Raw genomic sequence first — 11,403 nt, forward strand, 5'->3', positions numbered from 1 at the left:
TGCAGCCTGGAGAGGAGAAGACTCCAGGGAAACCTTATTGCTGCCTGCCAATGGCTGAAGGGATCCTGCAGGAAGGCTGCAGAGGGACTTTTGCTGAGGGTGTCTGAGACAGGCCAAGGGGGAATGGTTGGAGCTGAGGCAGAGCAGGGTTAGATTGGACCTTAGGAAGAAGTTCTTCAGTGTGAGGGTGGTGAGACTCTGGAACAGGCTGCCCAGGGAGGCTGTGGCTGCCTCCTGCCTGGAGGTGTTCAAAGCCAGGTTGGATGAGGCCTTGAGTAGCTGAGTCTAGTTGAGAGGCGTCCCTGCCCATGGTGGGGAAGTTAGAGTAGATGATCAGGTTGCCCAGAGCCTTGTTGAGCCTCACTTTGACTAGCTCTGGAGATGGGGCCTCAACTACCTCCCTGGGCAACCTATTCCAGTGTTCCACCACCCTCATGGTAAAGAGCTTGTTCCTAAAATGAACTCCCTGCCTGATCGAGTGTCTGGAAGAGTCACTGTCCCATTAAGGAGTTAATCTCCACCTCTCTGGGGGAGGGGGAAGAATTAACACAAGCAAGTCCTGATGTCAATGTGGAGCTTTGCATTTAAGGCTCCCTGGGATTTCTGCTCCAAATGTTAACTCTTAATTAATTCTAAACAAGAAATGCTTCTGGCTTCATTAGAGATGACATCTGTGGGAACACCGGTGGCACGCAGAGGTTTGCAGCTATTACAGCAAGGATCTGGCACAGGAATAACAATGGATTATAGCTATTCCCTGGAGAGATCAGGAGGGATAAACACACTTCAGGTTACGGCAAAGGGCTGAGGAACAGGAATCAGATTACCTATCGCAGCAGATCAGCATTGTGGGACACCCAGCAAAGAGCAAAGAGGGCTCTGAGCAGAAGCTGTCACCAGGGAGGAGAATGCCATGGCTGTGGGGTCTGCATGCAGTGGCCACGACCCAAAGGACACAAGTGATTGCAGTTAAAGCATGCAGCAGAACAAGAGAAGAGACTGGTGGGTTTGAATGCTTGGTTTGCAACCTGCCCCAGACCAGAAGCTGAGTGTTAAAATCAAAGATTGGCTTTGGTTTTCACCAAAACGCTGGGGTTTAATGCTGGACAGGGCACCCCGGGGTCACAGGTCACTCTTCACCTCTCTAGACTGAGAAAACAGGAGGTGACACTGCTTAGTTACACCAAAACCTGCAATGGGGCAGCTTTTCCATCCAGATTAGTATGAGAGGGGACTTTGAACCTATTAGAAGGGTCAGAAAATAAAAGGCTGGAGGCAGAATCCCAGTCCTGGATGTAAAATAGGAGCCAGGTGTTCTGCTCTGAGAGCACAAACAGGCATTGCTTTGGTGACAGCCCTCCCCGTGGCAGGCACACTATAACTGCTGTTCTAACAAGCTGGGGTACAGCCCCAGAGCAGGGCAGCCGGGAGAGGAAGCACAGCCCTGTCTGCAGGCTGCTTTGCTGGCAGAGAGGGTTTTGTTTTGCTTCTGAAGTGAAAAATGTTGAATCAAAAGGTGATGCAAGGCCATGCCGGGCAGTCTGCTAGACGTAGTCATATTTGGAGGGGTAGGAGCGTCGTCCGTCCTCGCTCCGAGCAGCTTCCTCGTAGCCTGCACCCTTTCTGGGCTTCGTTTCAGCCTCATAGCCTGAACCAACCTTGTAGGGCCCAGTCCTATAGGAGATGTTCCGCCCCGACGCGTTGTAGGACACTGCTTTGTACCTGCAACAGGGAGGAAGGATGGCAGCAGCCGTGAGGAGGGACTTCTGAGCATGAGGAGGGACTCTCAGCATGAGGAGGGACTTCTGAGCATGAGGAGGGACTCTCAGCATGAGGAGGGACTTCTAAACATGAGGAGGAACTCTAAACATGAGGAGGGACTTTAACCATGAGGAGGAATTCTAAACATGAGGAGCTCTAAACATGAGAGGAGTTTCTAAACATGAGGACAGACTCTAAAGAGGAGGAGGAACTCCTAAACAGGAGGAGGAACGTCTTGAGGAGGAACATTGATGAGGAGGAACTCTAAACAGGAGGAGGACTACCTGTGATGGGAAACTCTAAACAGGAGGAGGAACATCTATGAGGAGGTGACTCTGACAGGTGTCTCATTATGATACCTCCTGCACTGTGGGTGTCACTGAATCACAGAATTGTCAGGGTTGGAAGGGACCTCAAGGATCAGCCAGTTCCAGCCCCCCCTGCTGTGGGCAGGGAGACTTTTCATTTGATCAGGTTGCTTCAGAGCCACAACCAGCCTGGTCTTAGAAACCTTCAGGGATGAGGCTTCTGCCAATCTCTCACCACCCTCATGCTGAAGAACTTCTTCCTCATGTCTAATCTCAATCTCCCCTCCTCTAACTTGGATCCATTCCCCCAGTCCTATCACCTGATACCCTACAAAGTCTCTCCCCAGCTTTCTTGCAGCCCACTTCAGATACTGGAAGGCCACAGTAAGGTCCCCTTGGAGTCTTCCCTTCTCCAGACTGAGCACAGAGTGTCCTGCGCTGCACTGTGCTGGCTATGTGCTATCCCAGTGCCCAACACCTTCACATGTCTACCACAGACTTACCGGGACTCTTCTGGCACCAGCCCTCTGCAAGCAAGGCACATCATGATGCCTCCTACAAGGGCCAGGCCTCCTGCCACCCAGCCAACGAACAGAGCTGAGCCAAAGGTGTACCTGCAAAGCACAGGAGAGGTGACTGAGTACTGCTGTGGCACTGCTCCACTGCTTCCCAAATGCACTGAGTGCTGCCATTCCCCCTGCAGAAGTCCCCTTGAGCTCCTTCACACCTCCAGGTTCATGCTCAATGGACTCCCTCCTTCTTGAGCTGTGTGAGCAGAGACTTTCCAGCCCTTCTGCTGGAACAAATTCTTGCCAGTGCAGTGAAGGAACTCAAGAAATCTTCAGGCTCTTAAGAGTTTGCCTTTCCTTCACCTGCAGCAGATTCTGGTCCCAGGGGAGACCTGCACCATGGAGTACTCTGAGCCAAGTGACTACTTACCTGTTCTGGATATTCTGCATTCCCTGGTACATGTTGGCTGTGGACATCCAGAAGTTTGTGACCAGCATGTTGGCAAACACAGACACTCCAGTGATGGCACACAGGCCTGAGAGCAGACAGAAGAACAGACTGAGACCCACACAGCACAAGCACTCACCTGTGGCCTTGGCAAGCACCTCACAGCTCTGTAAAGATGGGTGGGACTGCTTTGGGTACCCTCAGCAGGAGTGAGGACCCACAGGGTGTTACAGGCTGCTGCCAGGGTTTCTGACACATTGACAAGGACAGTAGCAAGCATACAAGGTCACAGCATGGAAACCCAGCTCATAGCAGCAGGAATCACAGGTCACCACTCTCCAACCCAACCCTGCCCTGGCACAATTTCAGGCCATTTCCTCATGTCCTATCACCTAATCCCAGGGAGAGACACCAAACCCCCACCTGGTTCCAACCTCCTTTCAGGGACTTGTAGAGAGCAATGAAGTCTCCTCTCAGCCTCCTTTTCTCTGGGCTAAATGCTGCTCCCTCAGCTGCTCCTCCCCAGCCCTGTTCTTCAGTCCCTTCACCAGCTTTATTGCCCTCCTCTGGACCTGCTCCAGCCCCTCAATGTCTTCATATTCTGTCCCACACAAACTTCTGGCCTTCTTCTACTAAGCAGAGGCAGAAATCAACATGCCCCAGGAGGCCAGGCTGGAAGACCAATGCCAATAACTTCATGCAAGCATTAATCCTTGGGGTTGCAGAAGTGCATGAAGACCTGCCCAGCCTTCAATTCCAGGCAACTGCCATTCCTTGCATTGTAAAAGACCTAACATCTGCTGCTTACCAGCAATGATGAACATGATGCCAGAGGTCAGGGTCATGTTGGCTTTTGCTGTGCTCTCCATGCTGCCAATGTGGATACACTTCAGAGCAAAAATGCACACAAGGAGGCCAAGGATGCCCAGGACGATCCCCACGATCATCAGGGCCCTGACAGCCTGGAACATGGCTGCAAAACAAAGTGAGAAGAGCCAAGCTAAGTGACTGAGAGAAGATTTGTAAGAGCCTGGGAGGTTTGTAAAGATATTTTCTGTCTGAAAATAAAAAACATTAACCAAGAACACCTTGGAAAATGGCTGCTGGGTCTGCTGTCAGCATTATCTGGGGCACCTCTAGAATCATAGAATCATAGAATCAGCCAGGTTGGAAGAGACCTCCAAGATCATCCAGTCCAACCCATCACCCAGCCCTAGCCAGTCACCTAGACCATGGCACTAAGTGCCTCATCCAGGCTTTGCTTCAACACCTCCAGGGACAGCGACTCCACCACCTCCCTGGGCAGCCCATTCCAATGCCAATCACTCTCTCTGTGAAGAACTTCCTCCTAACATCCAGCCTATACTTCCCTAGAATCAGGGCTGTTTGTCTCAACTTGTCAGAGATGGCTTAGACATAATTTTCTGTAATTGTTCCCTGACAGCTGTCATGAGTTCATGTTGGTTTGCAGCTGGGAGGAGTAGTCTTAGTTTCATAGCTAAATTGGTTGAGAATGGTTAGGGTTTTTCTGCCTTCCCCAAGGAGCAGTGACAACAGATGGCTCCACCCAGCCACTGTGGTATTTCCAAATCCTTCCTAACTCAAAATGAAGTCCTTGATATTCCTCCTTTACAGGCAATTGTGTGGCACAGGAGAAGCAGGAAGAGGTTGCCCAGGGAGGTTGTGGATACCCTCTCTCTGGAAGTGTTCAATGCCAAGTTAGATGAGGTCTTGAGCAGTCAAGTCTAGTGGAAGATGTCCCTGCACACGGCAGAGAGTTGGAACTGGATGAGCCAGCAGTGTGCCTAGGTGGCCAAGAAAGCCAGTGGCATCCTGGATGGGATTAAAAATGCTGTGTCCAGCAGGAGCAGGGAGGTGATTGCCCCCTTGGACTCAGCTCTGGTGAGGCCACACCTTGAGTGTTGTGTTCAGTTTTGGGCACTGCAATACAAGAGAGATGTGGAGGTGCTGGAGTGGGTCCAGAGGAGGGCAAGGAAGCTGTGAAAGGCCTGGAGAATAAACCTGATGAGGAGTGACTGAGGGAGCTGGGGATGGTTAGTGTGAAACAGAGGAGGCTGAGGGGAGGCCTCATTGCTGTCTACAACTGCCTGAAGGGACACTGTGGAGAGGCTGCTGCTGGTCTCTGCTCACAGGTAATTGGAGACAGAACAAGGGGGAATGGCCTCAAACTGCCACTGAGTAGGTTTAGATTGGACATTAGGAAAGTGTTTCTTATGGAGAGAGTGGTCAGGGACTGGAATAAGCTGCCCAGGGAGGTGGTGGAGTCACCAACCCTGGATGTGTTGAAGGGTGGTTTGGATGTAATACTTAGGGATATGGTTTAAGGTGAATCTTGTGGAGTTATAGGTTGGATTTGTTAATCCTGAGGGGCTTTGCCAGCCTGGATGTTTCTGTCATTTGGTCATGTCAAAGGTCCCTTCCCACACACCCATTTTGTGATTCTTTGAGTCTCTGACTGCTCCTCTGCAGGCAAACTGTGATGGTAGTGAGTCATGCCCATGGGCATCCAGCAGCACTGTTAATCAGCAGAAGGCACCAAAACCCTTCAGACTCCTCTTGGCTGGAAAAGAGGAGCGGAGGGAAAAGCAATGGGAAGCTCCCACCTTTTAAAACGGAGCAGGGAAGGGAAATCACCTTTGAATACCAAAGTGATTTCCTAATGAGGTGGCAGCTATCCCAGCTTGGTGCTGGCCCCAGACTTTGCAGGTGTTGCTGGCAGAGGCTGGAAGGCAACAGTGCTGGCAGATTACTATGAGGGGTGGCTGAAAGCATTTTGAGGGCTGCTAGAGTGTCTATGGGGTGCTTATCAGCCTCTTCATGCCCTTCCCTGAGCTCTTTCTGCCCTGAGTTTGGTTTTAAGTCTCCCCACAAATGCCTGTCCCTCTTCAGGGAAGATACTGTGGTACTGTGAGGTGGTATCACAGTATCACCAGAGTCTCGTTCGTTATCGGAATTAACCAGACAAATCGCTCCACCAACTAAGAATGCCTCTTCCCTGGAGGTGCTCAAGGCCAGGTTGGAGGAGGCCTTGAGCAACCTGGGCCAGTGGGAGATGTCTTGGCCATGGCAGGGGGAGGTTGGAACTGGATGATCTTTGAGGTTACTTCCAACCCATTCCGTGAATTTATGGTTCTGTGACCCTGCTGTCCTTGCATAGGATGGGAGAAGGGTTTATGAACCCTCCCAAGGAGGGTAAAGATGGTTGCTGGGGTGCCTGTGTAGGTCTTGTGGGCTTGTGGGTTTCCCCAGACCCAAGCAGAACCACGCTGGCTCCACAACCCAGAAGGAAACCAGTGTTCCACAGGCTGGGCATACCCCACCTTCTTCCATCTGCCAGTCCCACTGGGGCTGCTGTTCTTATGACTCAATTTGCCCTTATCAGCTGATAAGCAAGTGCTAACGAGCCTGGGCTTTTCAATCTGCCATTCATCAGCCCCCAGGTGTCAGCTCATTAGCTGTTATCCATCAAAGAACAGCCCGCTGGCGCCTTATCAGCCCTCAGGGGTTGTTCGTGCAGCACCTGATGCAGAGCTGAAAGCTACAACCCGGAGAAAATCACAATAGCTCACTTGTCTGCACAGCCACCTCGGGTGCTTTGCAACTGCTTTTGTTTCAGGGCAGGAAGGAGAGGCTGATCCTCCAGGGGAGCTTAAGAAGCTATGGATCATCACAGAAGGTCCTCCTTCCAGAACACTGCTTCTTTTTGGGGGGGGATCGTAGAATGGCTCAGGTTGGAGGTGACCTCAAAGATCATCCACTCCAATTTCCCCACCATGGGCAGGGACACCTCTCAGCTAGAACTGGCTGCTCAAGGCCTTATCCAACTTGGCCTTGACCACCTCCAGGGAGGAGGCATCCACAACCTCCCTGGGCAGCCTATTCCAGAGTCCCATCACCCTTCTACTGAAGGACCTCTTCCTAAGGATGACCTTATGGTTCCTAGGTGACATCACTGTGGTGCTCTCAACTCTCCAAGAAGTGATCTTAAGCTTAGGTCTCATAGAGGTGGCTTCCCAGGAGAGATGTTCCCAGTGCCTTGAGTGTACAACAGGCAGCCCAAGCCAAGCAGCTCCTGGAATGTTGTATTTCTGCTGGAGAACCAAAGTGGTGGATCTGTGTTGGAAAGGGGAGAGAGGAACACTGCTGGACACAAGAGTTAAAATGCAGAACTGCCATCAGCAGCAACTCCTCTCTCCATGAGGCTGAATCAGGCACCATCTCCACAAAAACAACAGCAAGGAGAAGAAAGTGGCCTTCGTGTCTGCTGTGTCATGAAGGCCTCCTTACTTAGCTCACAGGACTGAAAAAGAGCACTGCTGGTTCTGGCATCCATCAGAAGCCCTCTGAAGAGAGCTGCTTGCCAAAGGTGTATGGCCTCCCTTAGGAGGAAGGAGTGGAAGGGCTTGGACAAACACAAATCCCAGCAAGTAGCAAAGAGCCCTGTCCTTAGGCAAGGACCATGCTGCCATTTCACAGGCAGACTTCGCATGAGCCAGGAGAGCTTTGTGTCCTAGCTGCATGCCTCTGCCTGCCCACTGGCCACACCTGATGTCCATCCAAGGGGAAGGGCTGCACAGAAAACAGTGAGAACCTCACCTTGCTCACCAAAACAAACATCAGCCATCTGGAACCACAGTTTGCACCTCTGTGGTTTTCAGGTGGAAGCAGAACTGGGATGTTGTCTTTTTGCCCAGTGTTGCTGTGAGTAGAATGGTTTGGGTTGGAAAAGACCTTTTAGATTGAGTCATAGAATCATGGAATCATTTGGGTGGGAAAAGACCTTTTAGATCATCAAGTCATGGAATGGTTTGGGTTGGAAAAGACCTTTTAGATCATCAAGTCATAGAATGGTTTCAGTTGGAAAAGCCTTTTAAGCTCATCCAGTCCAACTATTCTCTATCTCTACCAAGGATGGTACTAAACCATGACCCTCAGCAGCATGTCTCTGCCTCTTTCAAACACCTCCAGGGGTGGTGAGAGATGAGTGAAGTAAAAGGACTTCATGTCATCCAAACTAACATCACTTGCTTTGTTTTGAGTACTTTGTGATTAGTTATGCTGAATGAAACACAGAAAGTTGGGTTTTTTTTTTGGGGGGGAATGAGATTTTAAGTTACCCTAGCACAAGCAGAAGGATCCTTTCTTTATGTTTGAAGGTACTCATCAACTAAAAGCACTCATGAAGAGCACCAAACCCATGTGACGTCTCAAAAAGGCACATTTCCTTATTGCTGCTTTACCTAAAACTGATGTCAAAAGTAAAGGCTTGATTGTGATAAATTGACATCAAAATGATGGCTGCCATCACCTCCTTGCTCTCTTAAAACACAGCCACCTACACACAGCACGAGAAGGATCTGTGTGCAGAGATCAATGTTTGTAGCCATACTTTAATGTAGCATCAGAGAATCACAGAATTGTTTGGGTTGGAAGAGTCCTCTAAGATCCAATCATCTATCCATCACCTCAATGGCCATTAACTGTGTCCCAAAGTGCCATAGCCACACATTTCTTGAACACCACCAGGGATGGTGACACCACCACCTCCCTGAGCAGCCTGTTCCAACCCCTGACTGCTCTTGTAGCAAAGAAATTTTTCCTCATCTCCAACCTAACCCTCTCCTGGCACAATTTCAGGCCATTTCCTCTCCCTTCTATCACCTGAGACTATGGAGAAGAGCCTAACCTTCACCTCATTGCAATGTCCTTTCAGGGAGTTGTAGAGAGCCATGAGGTCTGTCCTCAGCCTCCTCTTCTCCACACTAAACACCCCCAGCTCCCTCAGTTGCTCCTCCACAGCCCTGTTCTCTATACCCTTCCCCAGCTTTTCTGCCCTTCTATGAACACCTTCCATCACTTCAATGTCCTTCTCAGAGTGAGAGGCCCAAACTGAAGCCAGTATTAGAGGTTCAGCCTCCCCAGTGCTGAGTGCAGAGGGAGAAGCTTCTTGATTCCTTACAAACAAAAGCCCCAGGATAGCAGTGACTCCAAACATTAGCTTTGCTCTTCCAAATGAAATGGAAGTCAGCTGAAGCTGGGGATGCAGCTTGTTTCATCACACCCCTGAGGATGATCACAGGCTTTTCTCCAAATGCAAACACTGCAGCCAAGACTCTGCTCTGCAGCAAAGCACTCCCTCCTGTCTCACAGCAGGGAGGCAGCCCTGAGGATGCAGGGATGAGTGCCCACATCGTGCTCTCGGGGCCAGTTTTAATGCTAGCTGGCAGGGCACAGACACAACAGGTCGCTGGGGAGTGTGGTGAGCTGGGTTGGCTGCTGCCCTCCCACGGGTGCAGCCAGCTGAGGATCACTGGAATACCCTGGCGTGCAGTGGGGTGGGAAAAGCAGCTCTTCTTGTACAAGCAAGCAATAAAGGAAACCCCTCTGCAACCCACTTCTGTAACCACTGAATCTCTCCAGGGAACTTCAAGTGGCTCTGTGCACCTTTCTCCTTTCTCTGTTCCTTACTCATGCTGCTCACAGGCAGAATTCTTCCATTCCACTTTCCTCTTTAGAAAACAAATAATTCATTTCAACTATTTTTTTCTGTAGAAGCCATCATCCTGACACTGCCAGGTGCCATGCAGCTCTTGTCCTTGTGCTTCCACTCACAGGTCCAGCTTATCTGTGGCTTCAGCCATCCTCACCTCCCATCAGCAGAGCTGTGCTGATTTATGCCAGCAGTGGGGCTGAACCTGTGACACTCACCCAGGGACCACCTACACATGCTCTAAGTTGTAACTTCTACTCAGCAAAGGTATTCATCACCTACACAGGCTTCAAGCTGTCACCTCCCAGAGATCACTCACACATGCTCCAGGCTTCCACCTCCCAGAGATCACCTACACATGCTCCAGGCTGTCACCTCCCAGAGATCACCTACACATGCTCCAAGCTGTCACCTCCCAGAGATCACTTACACATGCTCCAGGCTTCCACCTCCCAGACATCACTCACACATGCTCCAGGCTTCCACCTCCCAGAGATCACCTACACATGCTCCAGGCTGTCACCTCCCAGAGATCACCTACACATGCTCCAAGCTGCCACCTCCCAGAGATCACCTACACATGCTCCAAGCTGCCATCTCCCAGAGATCACCTACACATGCTCCAAGCTGTCACCTCCCAGAGATCACTTACACATGCTCCAGGCTTCCACCTCCCAGAGATCACTCACACATGCTCCAGGCTTCCACCTCCCAGAGATCACCTACACATGCTCCAGGCTGTCACCTCCCAGAGATCACCTACACATGCTCCAAGCTGCCATCTCCCAGAGATCACCTACACATGCTCCACGCTGCCACGTCCCAGAGATCACCTACACATGCTCCAAGCTGCCACCTCCCAGAGATCACCTACACATGCTCCAAGCTGCCATCTCCCAGAGATCATTCATACATGCTCCACACTGCCATGTCCCAGAGACCACCTACACATGCTCCAAGCTGTCACCTCCCAGAGATCACCTACACATGCTCTAGGCTGTCACCCCCTAGAGATCACCTACACATGCTCCAGGCTGTCACCTCCCAGAGATCACCTACACATGTTCTAAGGTGCCATCTCCCAGAGATCACCTACACATGTTCTAGGCTGTCACCCCCCAGAGATCACCTACAGATGCTCCAAGCTGTCACCTCCACTCAGCAAGGGCATTCTCCTGGCAACAAACGTGCACATCCTACCTTGGTGCTCAGTCCCCGAGGAGCTCGGCAATTTCAGTCTTTGCCAAAGCGCTTTCAGATATCTGCTCCTGCTTTTGGATGAGGATTGCACAGAGCTGTAGGAGAGCTCCTGGCTTAAACCTGACACAGCTTTGCCCCTACCTGGCAGCCCAAGAATGGTGAAGTACGGCCTGCACTCTGTGAAGCCAGAGCTCTGCCGCACGCAGCTCCTCCACAGCCCCTGGTACTGGAAGACAGCCGTGACCGGGTTGTCGTACAGGTCCTGCGTGCTCCACATATCCATGGCAGTGGACACGATGCAGCCCGCAACGCCTAGCGACGACACCAGGAACCCCATCACCTGGCAGATGGTGGTGGACATGGTGTCTACCCCAGAGAGTGGAGGTGAGACAGCCCTGAGGAAGCCACAGGCTTAATGGGAGCAGGGAAGTCCTCCTGCCTGAGCCACCAGAAATGCAGCAGCTCTTATCAGATGCCTGCCATTGAGCACTGTGTTTGCTCAAAGTGTTTTTGCAAGATAGTCCGGTTTCACTCTCTCCAGTTTCGCTGGGTAGGTTTTGTGCTGGCAGGGCTGGAGGTATGAGCTTTTGTCCTTTCAGAGTGCTTGTCCTTCCCCAGCCAAGCAGCCACACTCCATCAAGTGTTGGGCAAACCACTTAGAACCTG

At 51.2% G+C, this 11,403-nt stretch overlaps 1 protein-coding gene across 1 annotated transcript; it reads right to left on the reverse strand.

Moving 5' to 3' along the window:
- Positions 1-1,544: 1,544 nt before the first annotated feature.
- On the reverse strand, positions 1,545-11,098 carry CLDN18 (claudin 18). The gene is made up of 5 exons (XM_064152676.1): positions 10,879-11,098; positions 3,835-3,999; positions 3,009-3,114; positions 2,573-2,683; positions 1,545-1,722 (listed from the first exon to the last, which is right to left on the reverse strand). Exons 1-5 carry the CDS (start codon positions 11,096-11,098, stop codon positions 1,545-1,547), a joined length of 780 nt encoding a protein of 259 aa, XP_064008746.1.
- Between the last annotated feature and the right edge of the window lie 305 nt (positions 11,099-11,403).

The sequence above is a fragment of the Pogoniulus pusillus genome, chromosome 13 (genome assembly GCF_015220805.1).
Source record: "Pogoniulus pusillus isolate bPogPus1 chromosome 13, bPogPus1.pri, whole genome shotgun sequence".
NCBI lineage: Eukaryota > Metazoa > Chordata > Aves > Piciformes > Lybiidae > Pogoniulus > Pogoniulus pusillus.

What these genes read in the sequence shown, in the direction of transcription:
- CLDN18 (XM_064152676.1), bottom strand. Translation starts at nt 11,098, where the DNA reads ATGTCCACCACCATCTGCCAGGTGATGGGGTTCCTGGTGTCGTCGCTA. An exon ending in CACCATTCTTGGGCTGCCAG is followed by an intron (nt 4,000 to 10,878) that starts GTAGGGGCAAAG and finishes TTTGTTTTGCAG; the next exon opens with CCATGTTCCAGGCTGTCAGG. An exon ending in CTGGTGCCAGAAGAGTCCCG is followed by an intron (nt 1,723 to 2,572) that starts GTAAGTCTGTGG and finishes TCCCTGTTGCAG; the next exon opens with GTACAAAGCAGTGTCCTACA.